The sequence below is a fragment of the Patagioenas fasciata genome, chromosome 1 (genome assembly GCF_037038585.1).
Source record: "Patagioenas fasciata isolate bPatFas1 chromosome 1, bPatFas1.hap1, whole genome shotgun sequence".
NCBI classification, from domain to species: Eukaryota; Metazoa; Chordata; class Aves; order Columbiformes; family Columbidae; genus Patagioenas; species Patagioenas fasciata.
The window spans coordinates 30,333,505-30,355,082 of NC_092520.1; the positions used below are offsets into that span (position 1 = coordinate 30,333,505).

Consider the following 21,578-nt stretch of genomic DNA (forward strand, 5'->3'; position numbering starts at 1 on the left):
ATGTTTCACATGGGGAAACCTGACAGACGCATAGATTTTTACACCACTGGCAATGTCGCTGTCACAAAAGCAGACATTGTTCTCGGCGGACTGTCAAAGAAATAGAATGTATTTCAAGAGCAAAGCAGGGTGAGGGAGGGGACCAAGGAGGGGGAACGTGGGGTATTTAACTATGTGATTTGAGTTCATAGATCATGGAGCTGTTTAACTTCAGAATGCAATCATGACATGACAATGAGGCTACTTAACTCATCCTTGAAAATGAGGTTTTGAGTAGTCCTTTAAAACACAAATAAATGCTTTCAACCCTATCTTCACCTCCAGCCTGGTTAAATGAGGGTGCTACTGCGTCTTTACTATTTGCACTGTTTATTTAGGAATTGGTTTAAGTAGCCACCACAAATGCAGCAGGAGCGAAGAGCCATGCTGGATCACAGTTTATTAAACATCAACCTTCTAGCCGAGCTGTCCAGGGGTTGTCCTTGGTGCAGGGAGCTGGGGAATCCTTTGCCTGGTGAGAACCATGTGCCACATGATATAGGGATGGAGATCTTCTGCTTATCCCCTGTGGCTCGTTGTAATGCAGGATACAGCGCCTGTCTAGAGCCTCGTGCAGTACAACTCACCTTCCCCCCCTCTTGGCCTCCCCCCAGTTATTTTTGGTTTGTTACAGGCTTTATTCAGCCATCTTTTGTGTAACTCTTCTCTGCCCTTGGTCATCAGCTTCATACGACTCCCCCAGGTGTCAGAGACCCACAGCAGCCCAAAGCTGGGAGCCAGGAAGTGCAAGCAAAGGGCTGTACTTGTGCCCCCTTGGAATCAACAGGAATCTGGGGCCTAAGGAAGAGAAAAATCTTAAAAAATGATGTATTTTTAAAATGTTTCAATCAGATATTCACCAGTGAACACACACGTTTTACAGTAAGGGCTGTAAAGAAGTACAGTGGTGCACATCGAAAACTAAGCATCCAGTGAAATGGCTTTCTAGGCAAGATCAAAAAGCACTTTGCACCATTCAGGGAGACTATTTGTTTAATAGGTATTTTAGATAGGAAAATCCTGTAGTCTTCACTAAGGCAAAGTTTTTACAATTGGGATTACAGAGGCACAACTGAAGATCAGGACTCCTCTAAGTCAAGAGCTGCATGGACATGGCTGAGGGAACGGGCCTCCCCTCAAGGAGCTTACATTAAAAATACAAGAAATCACAAAAGCACTGGTGGTGGAAAAGCAGAGATTTTTATCCTTCCTTCCCTTCATGAGCCAAAAAAAAAGGTACGTGTATCACCTCAGGCCTCAGTAGACATTTGGAGCAAACCAAGAATTCAACCCAGACCATTCAAATATGCGTGTGGGCTTTCAAGCTCCTCTTCTGGTCAATCGGGCCACCTTTACCTTTGTGAGCTGGGAATAAAACCCACAGATGCTGGTTTGGGTCCAGCTGGGTGCATGTCTCCAGGATCTGCTGCTCCTAGAGATATAGAGCAGAAGCATTTTTTGGCACCTGGCCACATCCACCAATCATGAGGAGATCCTACCCCATCCCTGCAGCCCAAGGAGCCTCACTGGGAAACTGTGCCTACTGCCACCCATAGCTCTCAGGCTGGAAATCAATGTTGATGACATTGGCTTCAGGACATGAACCCTTGTGTCCCTGTCTTCTGCAGCTCCCTGTTTATTTTTCCTACCTACTCAACGACCCTTGTTGCAGGGTCTGGTTTTAATTCTTTTCCTGGTCCCCCAGGGAAGGCATCACATGTTGATTAAGATGCCTCCCACCTGATCCTTCCTCCTCCTCTCATTTACTTCGTTCTCTGCAAACTTGATGAGAACACACTCCTCACCTCATCCAGGTCACGGATAAAGCCATTAAACAGGACAGATTCCAGGACAGACCTATGATAGCCCACTAGTCCCATGTGTCCTGGTAGGCTCTGACCAGTAATCATGGCCCTTCAAGCCTGCCCATCAAACCAGGCTTTCACCCACTTGCTTGGCCCACCCATCCAGACCATAATGTCCAAGAATACTACAGGAAAATGTGCCAAAAGCCTATTGACAAAGATGCTTTTCCTTCACTTTGCCAGGTGGATCCTACCTCTCCCTAGCATGCCTCAATCCCCAGAGTGGGTCCATGGTTGTAAATACCCAATTCTTGTTGACACCAGGTGTGCAACCAGATGTTCACCTACTGGATCTATCTGTTCCTCCCCATGCCCTTCGCTTCACTCATGTGAGCATAGCAGCTTAGGGTCTGCCAGCCTATAAACATTAGCATGTTAGTACTCACTGTTCTTTTAAATCCAAGGCTTCCAACCCCCAGGGCAGAACTCAGCTACAAAACCCCATTCTGCCCAACAGGATTTGTGTGGTTACACTTTGGCATAGTTGAAAATACTCACACATAGAGCAGAACACATGGACACAAGTCTGAAGACATCTGAGGATGTCACTGTTGGTAGTTATTCTGCAAGTCCTTTGGGACAGATACCTCATCTCTCAGTGATCTTCAAAGCCAAGGAGGCCTTTTTTGTACACTGTAAAAATAAACAGTCTTCTATAAAGAACTGCCAAAAAAGGCTCTGGAAAACTCTGGACCCAGAATCTCTCTGATCCTTGTAAATGCTGCTGGCAAATACATTTCTGTGGTGGTTTTCTCTTAAAAAGGTCCAGTAATGTTTTTTTCTTGCCATGGAGTAGCATGTCCATTTGAATGAGTTACTGCTTTTTACTAGTTGCCTGCTACGTAGTGGTTTTCACGTACCACTGGCACAAGTAAAGAACATTTACTGCACAACTCCCAGATAGAATGAGATGGAAAAGTGCTGAACCATGGTACTCTTTGCTTCTCTGTGATGTCCAAGCTGTCCTCTCTGCCCTTCCTACCTCTGCTCCTTTACTTCCCATTTCGATTCTTCAAAAAAAATAGTCTGATCCCTGCAGGAGATCATTTGGCCCATGCTGCTGGTTACTAAGCAGCAGCCCTGGAAGGGAAATGTCAATCTCTTCAAGTCTGACATATGCACACAGGGACAACTTGCCTTGGAAATAAAAAATACAGCAGAAAATCCTCCCTGAAGGTCTCCCCTCTGCCAAAACTGCACTCTGACCAACTGGCTGGGAAAAAAGAACATAGTACACTCGCTGCAGTTCTGTGGCAGCACATCCATTACAGATTTCATAGAATTATAGAAGAGCCCAGCTTGGAAGGAACCTTGAAAGATCATCCAGTCCAACCTTTTGTGGGAAAGGAAGCCTAGACGAGATTATCTAGCACCCTGTCCAATCACATCTTGAAACTCTACCACATCCCTGGAGATCTTCTTCCAGTTAATGAAGTTTCCTACAGTAAAAAATGTCTTTCTTATGTTGAGATAAAACCTCTCCTGGTGCAACTGATACCTGTTGCCCCTTGTCTTCTCCATGTGACTCCTCAGGAAGAGAGAAACTCATTTCTCTTTGTAGGTGCCATTTAACCATTGGAACACTGTGATGAGGTCCTCCTCTGAGCCTTCTCTTCTCCAGGAAAAAAAAAGACCTAACTCCTTCAGTCTTTCTTCATAGGTCAGGTTCTTTCAATCTTTCAAAGCCTTTCAATCATCTTTGTGGCCCTCATTGGGAGCCTCTCCAGTCTGTCCACACCTTTCTTCTGTTGTGGGGACAGAGTTCTCCAGGTGCATCCTGACAAATGCTGAGCAGAGTGGGATGATCATGTCTCTATCTCTTCTGGATTTCCCCACCACATTCAAACTTACTTCCTTATTTCAATCTCACTCCAGTTCTGCCCCTGCTCTATCTACTTAGAGCTGGAGCAGAGCACATGCTGATGCCTGTGCTGGGCGTAGAGCACTTGCAAAGGTTAAAATCCTGTACTGCCTGGGAGAAGGGTGCATGGGGAATCTCTCCTTGTCTTCATAGATCTTGCAGGTTGCCCAAATAACTTGTCATTCAATAAGTAATCCCATGAGCAATGATCCTACTGAAACCCTACAAACATGTTTTGGTGGTGATTTTTTGTTTGTTTGTTTGTTAGGTTGTTTGTTGTTTTTTGTTTTTTTTTTTTTGCTAGTCTTATGGTATAACCATACTAGAGGAAGGACAGAGGTTGCAATTTGTACTTATTAAGGCCAAAATCATATCAAAGCAGCACAAAAAGCATAAGAACCTTGGTTTGTGTGAACAACGGCAATATGAAGGCCTCCATAAAGCTTCCATTCCACAGAGCCCAGCCTAAACCAACAACTCATGACCTGGATCTAGAGAAAAACTTCCCTCCATCAATATTTGGGAGCCTGGGTCAGGGCCCAGTTACTCTGCAGCAGGTTGTCTGCCTCACACCGTGTTACGAACTAAGTGGTAATCCCACATTGCTTTTCCTGAAATCAGAACAAATCAGTGTTTCTGTGTAGCTCCGGTCTCCAAGGAGGTGTTCCTGCTTGTGGTAGGCATGTGGGAATTCAAAGAAGTTCAGGTTGAGTTCACCGGATTCAGTTTTAAATGTACTTTCATTTAAACTGTAATCCTGTGAGCTAGTAACTGTCACAACTTACTGTGATGAGGCAGGGAGACATAATTCACAGTTTATAGGTTGAAGGCTGAGGGACAGAGAGTTGAAGTACACTTGGATATACTCTTTCAGTTGAGCCTTAACAGCTTAAACAGTTACGACCCTCTGGCTGTTGGTTGCTGTTTTAATTCACACTGAAAGCCTGAATGTGCCTCGCACAATAACCCTCAGCATCGCAGCCAAAGGGGCAGGGGGCAGTTAACAGCTGAGAAACAATAACTGGAAATTAAGGGGCTAAAAGTCCTTTAAAATCAGTCACAAGAGTACATCTGGAAAGGAAGGGGAGAGGCCCAGATCAACTTACCTACCGTCCCTGCTTGCAGCTAATGCAGATAGTTTCATCCCATTCCTCAGTCCTTCCTTGCAGGCTGACGGGAATGTTTCAGACATCAGACATGGGAGTGCAAAATTATTACAAACAAATTTTGCCCTTTCAAACACAGAACAGTAATGTGGGGGAAGGGAGTGATAGGGCAAAATTTCAGGGATTCTTTTAGTGAGCTGTAAGAGAAAACTATACGGTAACACTGCAGAATATAACCTGTAGGGTAGAGAGGGGTTCTCCCAATGGAACAGAGTAAAAAATAAGTTTATTATGTATTTATAAAATGAGGAGAGAGAGGAAAGAGAGAGAGAAACAATGCTTAATGGAAAGCTAAAGATATCTTAAGAAGCTGACCTAACTTGTCTAGCCTGGAGGCTAAATTCAAATACAGGATTGCCTCCAAATCTTGAAGGCACTACAGCCATATTGAAGACAGCCATCTACAAATTACACATGTAGGTACACACAATGTTTGGGCTGATCTTACCTTGCATGGGAAAAAGCCCCAGCTCCTGTGGATTCTTCCTAGAATACAAAATCTCACCTTTTCTTCAGGATGCTCTGTACTAATAACAGAGATGATGTGTAGAAGTGAGTAGCAACCTAAATTTCAGGTGGTTAAAAATGACGTGGAGTGACTCCTTAATGACCTCCTTCAAGGAAGCTTCAGTTATCCTCACCTATCAACCTCTGTAAACCTTCTGCTCGGTTGCTCTGAAACAGGACTGACTACAAGATCAGGAAGTATATCAGCTATTTTTCACTTTCACTCCTACTATATCAAGTTTGAATGGTGTACGAAGAACCTCCAGCAACGTCAACTGCACTGAGAAGGTGCCGGTGGTTCCATTCACAGCCAGGACCAGCTTCACTCATTCATAGGGCTACACAAAACTTTGATTTTTGGTGATCTTCATGTGGGTCCCCATTCTGAAACAGTTTGCTTGGTCGGCCTGAGTCAAGGGGAGGTGGGGCTGTACCAGCTCAGCATCTTTTGAAATCAAATCAGGCCCTCAGGTTGAAAAAACAAAGGGGGAACACAACAATTAACCCCAAATCTGAAGCCAGATTTTAAAGCACAGCTTTTCACTTTTCTCTTAGCTTCCCTTTTTTAAAATTGATGAGCCACACTGGTGGGCTGTTAAAATATCTTTTTTTAACCTGTTTTACCTGTGATAACATTGCTCGCTTGGCTACTATCTCAGGGTACCAAATGCATTTTAAAAGGGAGCTTTGAAAAATTCAGGCAATTTTCAATGTGACAGACCCCAAGAAATGTAACAGTTGTGCACACAGAGGGTACTACAGAGCGAAGCTTAAGACACTTGAGCTATGGCGGTTCTTTAAAAATGTAAAGCATTGTGCCACTTTCTCCAGTGTTTGCCTTATTTGCAAATTGGAGCTAGGTAGCGTAGGAGCTATTTCATATTTAAATAGAAGCTGCTGTATTGATTTATCCTCGGCATTGGTAATTCTGTTTTTACAGGTAAGTGCTGGTGAGTGATGGGTTTATGAAATTGTACAAATCCTACTGATTTTCTTACTTGGTTCTCATTAATACCAATACAACAACTTGACTGCCAATTAAAAAAACAAACCACCACCTTTGATTTGCCTTTGCTCTCTGAATTTCACAAATGAAATGGCAATAATTCTCCTAACAGCCTCGGAGCCTCATATCAGCGCTTAGCATAGTATCATGGTGATACCAGGATAATGTTTTGGCAGAGGAAAAGCTTTTCCCTTGTGTTTGATTAACTGTCTGCTAGGAAAAAAAGCAACAAGAAAACACCAAAGCAAACCAAACACAAAACAAAACAAAAAAACACCAAAAAAACAAACCATGGAAAAGAATTGTCTATCCATTCTGTGTAAGTCTGTGATGGAGCACCTATATAAATACGTGAGAAGAAAGTGAAATAAAAAATACCAGATCACTCTCTTCACCTCCCCTTTCCTCATTCTACTATTGTTCAGAGATTCACTGCCATGTTCATGAAAATCAAAATATCCAGAGTACTTAGGCAAAGAACTCTTACATACATGGATACAGTTTTCCATGGAGGATATAAAGCTATTGGAGAGTCCAGAGGAGGGCCACAAAGTTGGTGAAGGGTTTGGAGAGGAAGCCATATGAGGAGCAGCTAAAGTCACTTGGTTTGTTCAGCCTGGATGAGACTGAGGGGAGACCACATGGTGGCTACAGCTTCCTCACAAGGCACTGATCTCTTTCCTTAGTGACCAATGATAGAACATGAGGGAATGGCAGGAAGATGTGCCAAGGGAGGTTCAGGTTGGACATTAGGAAAAGGTTCTTCAGCCAAAGGGTGGTGGAGCACTGGAACAGGCTCCCCAGGGAGGTGTCACAGCCCCAAGCCTGACAGTGTTCAAGAAGAGACTGGACAACACCCTCAGACACATGGTGTGAACTGTGGGGTTGTCGTGTGCAGGGACAGGAGTTGGACTCAGTGATCCTTGTGGGTCCCTTCCAACTCAGGACATTCTGTGATTCTATCATCTGTACAGTAAGGTTCTCAAGGATTAGCCTAATTACTTCACTGAATCTGTCTTAATGAACTTTTAGACTCGTATCTATCTCAGGATTCATTATTTCCTTCAACTCAATCTACGAATTACTGACTCCCTTGTGGAGGCTGCCAGTAGTACTCTGATTGCACTGCATTTTTTAAATTTCTCTCTGAAATTAATGAAGTCATAATTAACAAATCATTCCAAAAGTATTTATTTCTTTCTTGTACATGAATTAAAAATAAAATCTTACAAAAAAATGGAACCACAATTTATTGAAATATATAATCTTATTCATATATCAAGCATTTTTTAAAATGTAAGATAGAAAAATATAAATTTTATCTTGGATCCATATAATAATCTTGCAGTACTGCCTAGAAAACTGTGTTAAAATAAATATTTTTTCCTTGAAAAGGGACAGTGCACATTGCTTAACCAGACAAGCATAAAAGTAATAAAAATAATTCAGTGCAAATTTCTAAAATAAGCATTCCAATTACATTTCCTTTCCTACATGATTTCTAATTGAGTAACAGTTCAAATTCTTCATATTCTGAAAGAGAGTTGATCAGAATCAGTTCAAAAGGAAGTTGAATAAGCTATTGCCTCTTTGTCTTGGAATTTAGTTTTCATCAATGTCCTAATAAACTCTTCTTGGAGCTCTTGTTTGACTTTAAATTAGGCAGAATTCGCCAGAGTGGAAGTAATTTTTTTTCACTTGTTATCTAGAATGCTTTAAATATATTCAAGCTTTACAGAACATTTTGGTCATTTGCTGTAGGTGTCTGTGAACTTGGGTCACAGTTCAAATTTACAGATGTACACAGTAATTATACTCAAAATCCCGTTAATTATTACTTTAAAAAAGTTTTGTAGCCAAGAGTTAGATATCAACAGTAGTTTGATAAAAAGGTATTCAAGCTAAAAATATCAGACTGCATCTGACACAGATCACTTAAGGATCTCATTAGCATCCATTTTCTGCATGTTTTATGTAGACTCAAGTTGACATTTTGGTTGAAGTTCACCCCACAGAAAGTATTTCTTACATGATTAAAAAAATAATAAATAAATAGGTCTCTTTTTTATTTTTAACCTGAAGGATTATATAGATTTGGGCTTAGTTCTCAAGACAAAATGCACGTTATTTTATACATTTCTAAGTATTCAATCCCTTAGAGAAAAGGAAGTAAAATAAAAATACAGCTTCTCCATTTGCCCTTCTGAGCACACATCCTACCTTAAGCTTTAGCACTTCAAGAGTCAGACTCTGCACAAGCAGAGCTGGGTGACGTGTTCTGGGTAATCAGTCAGGGTTGGGCAAAACTGTTCAAATCAAACTCAGTGAAAAAGAAAAATTAAATGTAAATGTCCTACAAAATAGAGTTACCTTTTTTTTTTTCATTTCAGATGATTCTAAGTCTCAACATGGGACTTGTCGTCCAGAAAGGCCATCTTGCCGAATTTGGCTACATTTTGAATAAGAAAGGAGAAAATTGCATACGAGATGTTTTGCTATACAGCTTCTAAAACTTGTAATTATGGTCACTAAAATAATATACTCTGTTAAAAAGCAACGAGTACAAAAAAAGAAAACTTGTACAAACCCAGGTAATTATTTCAGACTTGCTCGAGGATGCTGTTGGCCTGACCTTGCTAAATACTTAGGCAGGTGCTTAATTTTAAGCATGTGAGTCACTGTGCCAAGAGAGATTTTATGGTGAACACTAATGCACAAATATTAGTTAGGCCGGCTCTTCCACTTCAAGATAAGCGTGGATCTAAGTGCTTTGCTGGATATGGATCAGGATGCTCAGCACCTAACAGGACTTTAGGCGCTGATCCAGCAAAGCACTTACCCACACGAACAACACGGCTGACTTGGAGATCACTGCTCATGTGCTTAACATTAGGCATGCTCGTAAGTGCTTTCCTGGAAGGGCCCGATAGACCAATAGTGTATAAGCTATAAAATTTGAAGCAGTGTATGTTTAACACACCGCATATTTAACAATGTTAATCTGCTGAGATTTGCTTTTTCTTGGAACAGGGCATGTCTAACTTCAAGCATTTATTTTCAGAAAGTGTGTAAAAAAAGCCTTTAAAAGCTGCTTTGAGATTATGGCAAATTAAAGTAATACTAGTGAGTCTCCTTATGCTCCTTTCATTTCTTCTTTGCATGTCTTCGCACAGGCATCTAAAAAGGAAAGAGAAAACCCTAGTCATAAACATTAATCTATTCAAATAAGCATCTATGCATTTAGTTTCCCTCTAAAAACCATTGTCAGATGCAAGTGAACACCTGAAAACAAGCATCACTGAACTCTTCAAAATTTCACATCTGAATGCAAATTCTGCCAACTGTGCCACCTTTTCCACTGAAAATATTCAAATCACTAATTGTCGCTTCTATGAATAGAACTAATTTTATTACTTAAGACTGAAAATGATGTGCAAGTCCAACCCTGACATATCCCTAAGTCAGTGCTTGTATTTCCATATTAAGTTATCCATACCAACTGATGTCAGTCCATTTGCAATGGCAAATCGAAAGAAGTGGAAATCTCAGAGGTGCTTAATCCCAAAACAACAACTATAAAAGCATCACAACTCATCAGATATTGACACGAACATGTAGAGATGGCATATTAAACCAGAAAAAGAAATTAAGTAAGACCACATCTCTGTAATGGTGCTGGCACGTTGTTTCATACTAAGCTACCCAAGAAAGCAATGGCAAAGCAGCACTTCGTAATGACCTCCTGCTACTGCGGGCCAGGCAGACTAAATATATTTAAATCCTCGTTGTGGTAGGAAATATTGTTTTATGTATTTGGCACCACATGCTCTTCATAACTTCTTACAGCTACATGTTGAGGAAGTTTCAAAGTTACTAAATGTATTTCATTCTTTCCTAAAGGGAAAAGAGTTTTTGTTTTCACGTGAAAGCTCTAATGGCTTTTGGAAATGGCTTTCTTTTTATTTTTTTTTTTTTTGTCATGCACAAATTCCTGTTCAAGTAAAAGCAGCCACTAATAAAATTACTATTGTTGTAAGTTATGGCACAGCTGACAGCTCAAGTTGAGCTGTGACACACTGAAGCACAATGGCCCTGTGCACAGAGGAAGAACTCCAGACTTAGTCCTCGAGTGCAGCGGCAGATGTTAAAGTCATGCACAGTAAAGAAAAAAATTGGTACCCCAGATCAGAAGTCAGCACAAAGGCATCCTACCTCTATCAGAACTGTCCTTCCATTCCAAATTCTGAACAGAGAAACTGGGACTTTTTCTTAGAAGAAATGTTCTTGAATCGCTCGAGTTGATGAAAAGATGGATTTCCCAAATCTAGTTCGCAAAGCTTTTGAATTATTAACAACCAAACCCCTAAAACTTCCAGATTTAAATATCCAGAAGAGCCTCTACCACGTATCTGTTCTACCTCACTGTTCCTGTTTCTAAGGTAACTCCCATTCTTGGTTTTCCACTCGAACGTCCATCCCATGCTGTCTGCTCTCTTAACATCTACTGCTCAGAACTGGTTTTCCATTAATAAACACTCAATTCCTTTCCTCTCATTTACCAAGATACTGTCTGAGATGTTGCTTACTTCACAAAACAACTCCACTAACATGACAGTATGTGCCTGATCTTTCTCCTTCCCCCGCCCCGCTCCACCAATAACATTATCTTGCACTTTTGAATTGTGGTTTACAGAAGTTGTCATAACTGGTGCATCCTTTCTCATACTGATATGAAGCCGGGGCATTTATTTGACTGTCAGTTAAACTCCTGGGCTAGGCTGAATGTTTTCAAAATCTAACCCTTCAAGCTCATGATCACAATTGCTCATTCTGGGCTCACCAAATGCCAGTTCTTTCCAGTCATAGCAAGGACCCATTGGATAAACCAACAGATGCTGCTACAGGACTGGTCTTACAGTCTAGGCAAGTGAAGTAGGAAAACAGCAAGGTGGCAATTCTAAAGGTGGTGCACACAGAAATTGTCGCATGTGTTGAAACCTACTATTAATTTTTAAACGTGTCTGATAGTTAATATCAGAAAAAGACATTTTTCTGATAGGGCTAGTGAAATTCTGCTGCAGAGAGCTGAACAACATGGCAGTGTGGTACAACAGCAATTTATGGCTCCACGTAGCAATTTCTGAGTATTTTTGTGTCCCCTACTGCTCCTCATCCCATTACATTGTTTAATAAAGTTAACATTCATGACTGGAATTTTATTAAAGCACCAAATCACTTGAGACAACGATCCTAACTGAAAAATCAATGAAGTCTCTGCATCTGAATCACACACTTCTCAACCTACATTCAAACACTAATACTACGGGCTGATTTTCAGAGATAAGGAAGACTTCTAGTAGTGTTTCCTTAGAATGTCTGAAAAGCATTTTCTTCCTAAGGAAATGCATTTTGAGTCTCGATAATCCACTTCAGACAAACATTTTTTAAAACTGAGAACATTACACTACTGAAAGGGCATGCACATTTCTTAAAATTTCTCTGAAATTGGAGAAAATAATTCCGTAGATTTCCAAGTATGTTCCTCTATTGACTTCCCCATTTACAAACTATGTCTGAAACACTGAAAAACCCACTGGTTTGAAAGGCATACAACCCCCAACAACAATTGCAAACCTGCATGGAATGCACAGCAAGGTTTCTCACTCATTTCTTGTTGGAAGAGAATGCCACAGAGCTCTTCAACCCAACAGACACCACTGTAGTCCAAGTAAATGGCAGCAAGCTAAGTTTGAAGTGGAAAAATGGCATAGTTACTAAAAATGAAGAAACTCCGAGTTGCCCTGGAACTCCCCATTGTCAAGGGATACAGGCAGACTCTCTACTGAGCTGACGTAGCAAAGAACAACGTATTTTAAGAGTGTTTTTCTACAACACACATTGCAGCAGATCCACAGTAATGGCTCAGTGCAAGGACTGGTGGATCCAACTCTGAGTGCTGTGTGGAACTGACTAGACCTGAACAAATGATCCCAGTGACTCCATCCCAGTTCTGTGAATCAGGCGAATTGCAACACAGCAGACATCTATCCCTCCATTATATGCAGGAATACTTTGTAATGAGGAAAGAAAACACTCGAGAGTGAGTAGTGCATTTTACATTATAGTCCTAACTTGTGCAAAACTTTGTAAAACTAAACCTTATCTAAACCACTCAAACTTTTGAATTATGCATTCAGCTCCAAATAGACCTCTTTAAAAACCCATTTTGCCTTTAAATAAATATTTCCCTAATTATTTTTTAGGACTTATTGAGCTTGGAACCAAACATAAAAATACCCCTATATAGCCATGTGTTACAGATTTATCATGTTAGTCCAAAGTGATGTTGAAATTCTTTAAGGATTAAAATTTATAGACAGGAAAATACCAGAACCCCTTAAGAAATGTCCTGAAGCTCAACCTATCTCTTGAAACATACAACAAATAGAACAAGCACAAATTTATTACACAAAACACTTTATTGCATTATATGCACATTGACATTTATTGCAATTTCTTTCTAGCATATTCAAAACAACCAAAATCTCAATATAGACACTATCTTTGCCTTGATAAATTGCTACCAATGGCAATGTTTCCATCAGCAGGTAGATGGTTAGAGTCAACATAAAAAACTAATGATGCCATTGTACTCTGGTTTTACACTGGGTAAAAATTTCCAGAAATTCTCAAAAAATACTGCCCCTAATGAATGAAAAAACTGTTACTGAAAACTCGAAGGAGGACATGTTTCCAGCCCAGACTGGAGTGCAGCGAAGAAAACTGTGGTGGCCTTGACCAAGCTTGCTATAGAACAAGCAGCAGCACGGTGTGGTCCCACGCTTAACCTTGCTTCTCAACTCACAGGACGATGCTAATGCAGCTCAGCTGTCTTCTGAGACAGGCTGGAATATCTGCACGGTACCACCCTGCCCTGCTGATGTGTAACAGCTCTGTCCCACACTAGCTCACAGATCTCTTCATCACACTCCACCCTGCATGCCCTGCATATACTACACTAACAAAAAAGAAAAGGGAGACATTTTTAGATTAACATAAAAATAACCACTGTATAAAACTCTTTCAAGAGTAAGTCTTTATTTTGAAGCTTTAGATTTGGAGCTGAAGAAAGAAGAAATGGATTTCATTCCTCTCTTATCAACTTTGGCCAAAGCCTTCTGTGCGGCAGACATCTTGCTGTTTGCCTGTTAGTGAAACGATAAACAGAAAAAGTTAAGCGGCACCTCCATAGGAGGGGAGTATAAGCTAAAAACTCCTTAATACAGAAGTCAAGCAGGAAGCTGAATTGCTTTTTTAGTAGACAGAAGTGAATATAATATTATGCAGGTTTTAAATTGTAGGAGAAAAACCTTACTAAACAAATTTGAGGTTATTCAAACAGAAAAATACTTGTCATGAATTACTTAACCTCAGACAAAGACAGAGAAGCAACTACAAGGACAAGGAGGTGAAACATCTTTCCTTTCTGCAGAATGAGGCATCCCAACTCAAACGTTTACTTTGGGATAATCCCTGGCTGTACATTAAGAGGAATAATGCATGCAATATAACAGATGCATACTGTACCCTCCGACTCAATCTCATGATTATGCTGTCAGCAGGCTGAATTACAGCCTTGCATTACAGATGATGAATAATTCACACTGATTTGTTATCAAAGACTCTCTTGCACAGTGAAATAAAGGGAAAAGAAATGGAAGAACTAAGAATGAAGAAAGTAATGAACATTTGCAAAGCACTTTAAGGCCACTGGGACAACTTCCCAGACTTTTACACCTAAAACACATTTTATGAGCCACGTTTTATAGAGCTGACCTCTTTTCTTTCTTATTTAAAAATGTTATGTTTTAAATCCCTAGCTGTTTTCCCTATTAAGAAAACTTTGCATTGACCTTTCTCTATGATATTCCTCAGTCTGCAGGACTTCACAATTACAGTACTTGGGATCAGCTAGAAGGTTATGGATAGGCTGGAGATAGGCAACAACAGTGCGATCGTCTGTGTTACTATACAAACAAAACCACTGCCAAAGTATTTAAAAAAAAGGAGTAGTATACTGTACAGAGTCCAAGAGCTATCTTTTCTTTCCCAGATTCTCTCATCAATGTGCTTCATTATTTCAGAAGTAAATCACATTTAAAGTTAAAACGAATTATCTCTCCTCAGACTATTTCTATCTTTATGCTTGGTTCAAAAGCTATAGGCACATAATAGGGGGAAGGGGGAAACAAGTACATTTTAAGCTTTTTATCACCTTCACTGAAGGGGCAATTTTCTTCTTACTTCAAAACTAGCATATGCCCTGAATACAAAAAATTCTGGGGGTTTTGGAGGGAAGAAGGAATGCATCTGTCACCAGCTGCTTGCTTTGCAAAGGGATAAAGAGTAGTCAGCATTAGTCTGAAGGTCACAAGACCAGCACAGGGGGCCTTTTTGGTTCCTGATGTATTGGAGAAGGATTCATTTTCTTTCAGTGTTCTGAGAAATAAGCCAGTGCAAGCCTCACAACTTTGGCACACACAGACAGAATCTATTTCTTTTCACATCTCTGTTGCTCTCCTAGGAATAGTACAGTGGCAGGCACCGCTGGACTCAGATTTGAAATGGCCTCCAAACTTGTGTTGGAGCTGGTGATCGGCAAGCTCTGTGTTGATTCAGCTTCATTAAGCTGACATAAGTAAGTGCACAAGCAATATTTCTAGGTCAAAAGAAAGCCTTTCTTAGCGTCCCTTGGAACGCAAGTGAATGCTGCCATCTTTGTTTCTTTTTGAAATAACTGAAATTTAACAGTTGCTATCACTAAGCCAAATGATTTCTCATCTAAAGGTCTCAAAAAGCTTTGCAACCATTAGCAGAGCACCTTAACACATGTCAGTCTGTGAGGTTCGCTGGAATATCCACTGATAAAATACAGTCAAACAGTAACAGCATAGAAGGGCTCAGAATGGGACATTAAGACTTTCAAAGTAAATCAAATGTGAATTAAAAGTTCAAGGAGATATAACTACAGACATCTGCCATTTAATATTTGTTTTTGTGATGTGTTTGGAGGAGAAAAACAGGCACTCTCTGGTAATGCTGGATATTAATACATGCTTCAGCAAAACATGCATGAATGCAAGGCTTGCTTACCTTTTTGGTTTTCGTATTGTTGCTGTTAAACTTAGTATAGTCTTCTTCTGCTTCCAAAGGGTCATCTGATAATTTCATTTTCTGAAATGTTAGAGTGAGGAAGTTGCTCTATGAACCACTTTTATGATGTACACACATGGAAGTTTAAAGTTTTGGCTTTAAAAGGTAACCATAGCACCAAAATAGGGTTGCAAATCAACTGAAGAAACTCCAGTAACAGTGGAAGATGTCTCTTTGTCATTCTTGTCTTCACACGTGAACATATACCATCCCTACAGTATCCAGAAGAGATCATTCACTCTGCCATTTTCTTCTCCCTAGCCTTCTGAAGAATGACTTCTAGAAATGATTTTAATCTTGTTTTTAACTTCCATGATTGTGATTTTGGTGTCAGAGTTTATTTACAGAATCTTTACAGAGCAGCTGTTGAAAATTAAGTGTCTAACAGCCAGGGAACCGAGACTCTGGTCCCCATGGTCTCATGGAACTGTGCAGCAGCTCCAGAGTTATTGCTATCTGCCAGCATGAGCGGATCATCATCTAGTCTATTATCTGTTTGTGCACCACCTTTAGAAGTAATTAGTTTCTACAGTTTGGCAACAGTGAAACACTGACATAGTTCAGTTGACTGCTTCATCACTTGAATCCAACAGTATATGAAGCAGCTTGACGCTGCATGCGCTGGGTGCCTTCTAACTTCAGAAATAATGGAAGTGAACAGTTCTCGGCACTTCACATGATCAGACTGTAAGAATGAATATTTCTTTCCATAAACTGTGAGCATGTGTTTAGTTTAAAGGTGAAAACTTCCTGGTACGTTTCCAAAAGAAAAAAAAAAGTACATGGTATTTTACAACACTGTATTTTTATTATTATTATATATCTGATATTATTACCCTGTCCTTAATATCCTGTGAAATCTAAACTGTGGCCTTCCCATTTTTGTGCCAAAGAGAGTGATTTTGCAAGCAACTTGGATGGTACCATACATTTTAAGATACTGTTATATTCATTTTGTTTATGGTGCTTGTGATCTGTCTCCCCCCACTCCTTTGGCACAGAAGCCAGGTCTGCAGCTTAGATTTCTCAGCTCTTAGAACCAGATCCAACAGCAGCCTTTTCTTTTGATTTCAAGGAGATCTGGATCAGTTTCTCTAGGAGGCTGTTTACTGTGCTGTGATTACATTTTCAAATGACAATCTAATGAATAATGACTACTCTCCTCTTTTTGAAATCTGATATTAAGTTTTTAAAACTTACAACAAAATGTTTGCATTTCAGCAAAATATTTGCTGTTTAGTTGTAGCAGAGGCTACATTTTGTAGATGTCTGTCATGATCTGCCAAGGGCCAGACTCCCTACGCTGACAAACTGGACAGTATGATGATTACAACACAAGATCAATGGCTAACAACAAATACAAAGAACATGTAATTTTGATTTAATCATTAAATCACAGAGTCCAGAATGTACCCAGTTTGGTCTTGTACTACAAGAAAGAGAATCTGTCATAGCTCTTCTGTTAACAGCTGAAGTTTCTAAATCTCTCTTCCCTTCAGAATTTATCTTAAGGTCATTTCTAAATATGTGATTACCATAATGTTAGAACCTTCTTTATTTGCAATAATCCTATACTATGTCTGTCAATATACCTTGTCCTCATGAACAGAAACATCAATGCAAGTGAATAAAAATGGTGTGAAAGAGGCTAAAGGTTCCAGCGTACAAGCCTGGCTTGCTCCTCTGAGGTTGTGAAATAAAGGAGAGTTTTAATCTCTGAAGTTGCAAAGACTTAAACACAGAAGCATCATACACACCCTGGTGAGTGCTCTGGAAATTAATCAGATCCTCAGCAAGATTTCACTGCCCAACAACTGAACAGTTCTAAGTCTCACTTGCTCTGTAACCAGACTGCTGAAATAAAACTATTTTTAAAAATAGATTCTCAGAACTATCCCAGTGGTATAAAAGCTATTTGTACAAAGTATGTAATGTACATCACTTGTAGTTTAATATAGTCAGCTTATATTCATTAGCTTATATGGCTAATGAATATCAGTTGGCTCCTGATGTGTGTTTAATATTTCTTACAACACATAAAGATAATTCCTAACTGAATCAAAGGGCCAAGTAACTGTGCAGCCAGAACAACTGTCCAACCACATGGAAAAAACTTATATCCATGGATATACATTGGAGAACAAATGCTATTAATAACAGTAGGGTCCAATTATTCCTCCATGTGCTAGCTGACATACTGCTTAACAGAACAGTCACGGAACCAGCCAAAAAAGAGCGTATTTTAGACTGTTTTGGTAAGAAGCAGGGACAACACAGGAAAGGTTGGTATAGTAAGTAACCTAGTTTCAATAGATATAGGGTGCCTCAGTTTAAATTAAATTGAAAGGATAATCAAAAGTGGGGTTCTTGATTCTAGAGGGGCAAACTATGCAAACTATATGCCTTCTCTAAACCAAAGTACACACTTATGTGTGAGGATGACACTTGTAACTTAAAAGAAAACAATGGAATAAGTGATTTTGGATCTTTTAATCTTGAAGGAAAGAGCTTCTCAGACTAAACTATATGAATGCTTCCACTTGCTCACACAGATGCACACACATCCTGACACCACCCTCCCCCCCCCCCAAAAAAAAAAGGGTACTAGGAGTAAGCAGAATTTTACAACAACAGGCAAACAAAGACTGCCAAAAAAAAATGTTGTAGGGGTCAGGTAATACTGGGATAAAGTGAGAACTGCCAAAAAGTCAAGCTGAGTTAGACCCTGGAAAGGAAATTAAAACAAATAGTAAGTTGTTTACCCACAGAGGCAAAAAGGGAATAAAAAAAGGAAAAAGTGAGGCTGCTATACAGTAATGATTGGATAGATATTAAAGCTAATCTATGTGTAGCCTCAAAATGGAATATATGTTTTTGCCTCAGTAAATTATTTTAAATAAAGATGAAGAAGTTAAGCATACAGGCAGAAACAAGAAGAGAAATCACTCTATTCAAGATAGAAGTAAAACTCAATATGCTGACGCTGTTGGGAGACTGTCTCAGCAATCACTAGTCCAGAGGCAAAACCTGGTAGCTGTTCTATCAGGTAGGGGCTGTATTGCTGCAGAACAGCCAAACACCCATCTGTGTGTCAAGAGGAGTAAAAAGTGATAGCAGGCGTCAGGAGAATGGAGCGGGGAGAAAAAGGGAAAGAAGGAAGCATAATTAAAGATAAAGAGTAAACAAAAACTAAACATAGGTAATGCCTACCGACATCTTTGTTTCTCAAAGATAACACATGGCTACAGAAAATGTCAAGGACTGCCAGCAGACTTGACATGGTGCCACTTAAACAACTGAAATTATAGAAAACCAAGACTGCATGAGAATTTTAAGGTAGGTAAGAAACTAGGTAAAAGGGAAACAAAGGCCAATAATGCAGAAAAGGATGTCATTTGATCAGATGGACACTACTAGTGGAGTGCCATGAACAATGTCTATTCAGAATGTTCATTAATTGTTAATTAAAGGTTACTGTGCTACCATTTTCTGCATTATGAACACCTAAAGAGCTTTTAACACGGTGGAAGAAAAGCCAGAGAACCTTCAAGACTGGAAACATTAAAAACTGATGAAATGTAGAGAAGTACAAGTCATGCACACAGCAGCTAAATGCATGAATTTCTCGTAAATCTGAATGCTGATCAACTAAAAATTGAAGTGGAGAAGAAAAACCAATTGTGTATCTTAAGTGTTCACAGTAAGACTCTGAGCTATCTGGTACATCAGACAGTAATAAAGGCAAGTGGGATTCTAAGATGTAATGAGATAAAATACTTCCAGTAAAGAGAAGAAAGGAAGAATGCCATCATACTGTACCAGGAAGGGTTTTATAATGAATAATTATATACGATTCTGGTCACCTGCTTATAAACAATTTAGTTCATCTTGGAATAGGTGTAAAGAAATGTTCCTGCAATTATGAGGGAATGGAGAACCTATCTTGCACAACCAAGTTTGGCTTCACAAAACAAAAACAGAAAGGATATAAGTTTTCCCTTTACACATTGAGAGGACTAATGTTAGGCAGGGAAAAGAGCCATTTCAATAGAAAAAAAACAATGATACTGTTAGCACAAAAGCGCAGGGGAATAAATTGGCCCTGAATAAATTCAAGGTGGAATTTACAGGAAGGTTTCTGAGCATCAGAGAATGAGGTTATACAACAGTCTTCCAAGAGAAGTAATGGAAATAAAAAATCGTAATGAGACTTACAGTGAACAATGGTCAGTGCATGAGAGATTATCCAACATGGTTGTCTGGGAATCATGACCCAGGAGGTCCCTTTCAGGGTCCTCATAAATTACATATGAAAGAAAACCTATGAGGTCATATTGTCCCATCAACCTCAATAAAACTAAATAAGCAAAACACGTACGAAAAGACTGCTGACCAAAACCATAAAATATGTCTCTCTTTCCCCCTCCGCATTTTTTAAACAGGAAAACCAACCAAAATATGAAGTACCTGGTAAATTTCTTGTGTCATTTCAGACTGGCTTTTCACAAGGCCAGCTTACTCATTGTATTGTACCCAGTGCTTGGCCTAGTGTAGTTTTAATAATAATTCAGAGAAATTAGCTTAGAACACAATGTATCTATCCGTATCTTAATGTCCTCCTACCTTCAACGATGGCTCTGCTGTTGGGCTTTTAAATTCTGGGAGCCTGGAGAACAAAAGATTCCAAGTTACAAATTAAGACAGCTGGCTTGCCCAACCTAAAGCTTATAATTCCTTCCCTACAAAGGCTGTTTTGGTTATCAGCTGCTCACACATGGCATACATTTGCAAAAAAAGCAGTTCATGGACTCCGTATTTCTAACTTAGACAACTAAAACAGGGCCAGGCACCACACAGAAACATGGGCCCTTTAAGAAGTTCTTAGATCTGGCAACCAAAACAAGAGAACTCCACCTTATTCTTGATAACCTTGATAACACCTCTTCAATGAAACTGTTAAGCTATGGGACTTCAAGCTACAAAATGCACATTTTTCCGCAGGCCACCGTAACAGAACCCTTTGAGCAGAACTGAACTGAGGGGCAGGTGCAGGGTCCCAGCAATGCTCCAAGCAAAGTCTGCTGCTGGTAGGGAACACCAGGCTCAGGATGCTGGCTCACCTTCCACATGTAAATATAAACTAACACAGGTTAGATATGTGAAGTCAAACCTCAGCAGTACTGAGTGAGTAGAGAAAAGAGGAGTGGGGATGAGGATTCTGCTCCTGTGTCTGCTGCTCATACTTGACAATTCTGGACAAAATGCTTTAACTCTTTGCATATCCTTCCTTGCCTTGCTTTAAAATGGGATACATTGCTCAGGGTTTCATGATGCAACTGTGATAACAGACATATCAGACACATATTACATCTCTCTTCCAGCCCATGGTCCTGAGCATCATAGGAACAGAAGACAGACACAATCTGCATGTGAAAAAAATCACATTTAAAGAGTGGCAAATATAATCTCATTGTGTCATTCACTGGAACCTTGATGAACAAATCTCAGAATTCAACAGGAATGACCAAAAGGGTAATAATGCATGCTATATAAAACTAGCAGCTAGCTGGAACAATACTTACCCTAAGTATTTTAACAACTCCTTACTCAGATCTTCAGGAATATATTCTGATATTAACCCATGGGCATACCGTAAATAGTCTTCAGGAACAGGGCAGGGAGTGTGAAGGAGAAGAAAAAGAACATTCACATTATATAGTCACGTTGCCTTGGCCATGTTGCATGCACTACCATAAATCATAAGGTTGAATTAATAGTAAGAGACTTCTAATGGATACACTGTGATGGTTCTCTGTGTTGAGTAGTTTATGTTATATGACACTTGTAGGTTTATTTAAAAAGTAAAGACTTACTACACTCACTTTGTCAGCACATGTTATTAATATCTGCTGTATGCACTT

The 21,578-nt window shown here is 39.7% G+C and overlaps 1 protein-coding gene across 3 annotated transcripts in view; it reads right to left on the reverse strand.

The window, feature by feature from the left end:
* Positions 1–9,463: 9,463 nt before the first annotated feature.
* The window catches only part of RNASEH2B (ribonuclease H2 subunit B), a 41,293-nt gene continuing 29,178 nt past the window's right edge, over positions 9,464–21,578 (reverse strand). For 2 of the 3 annotated variants that reach the window (XM_065861474.2, XM_065861390.2), the window contains exons 8-11: positions 21,240–21,318; positions 20,281–20,323; positions 15,598–15,678; positions 12,905–13,649 (exon numbers count right to left, since the gene is read on the reverse strand). In XM_065861474.2, coding sequence (XP_065717546.1) covers positions 13,542–13,649; positions 15,598–15,678; positions 20,281–20,323; positions 21,240–21,318 — 311 coding nt within the window. In that variant the 3' untranslated portion in view covers positions 12,905–13,541. Of the gene's footprint in view, positions 9,622–12,904; positions 13,650–15,597; positions 15,679–20,280; positions 20,324–21,239; positions 21,319–21,578 lie in introns of those variants that run through there. The other variant, XM_065861540.2, reaches the window with a different exon arrangement.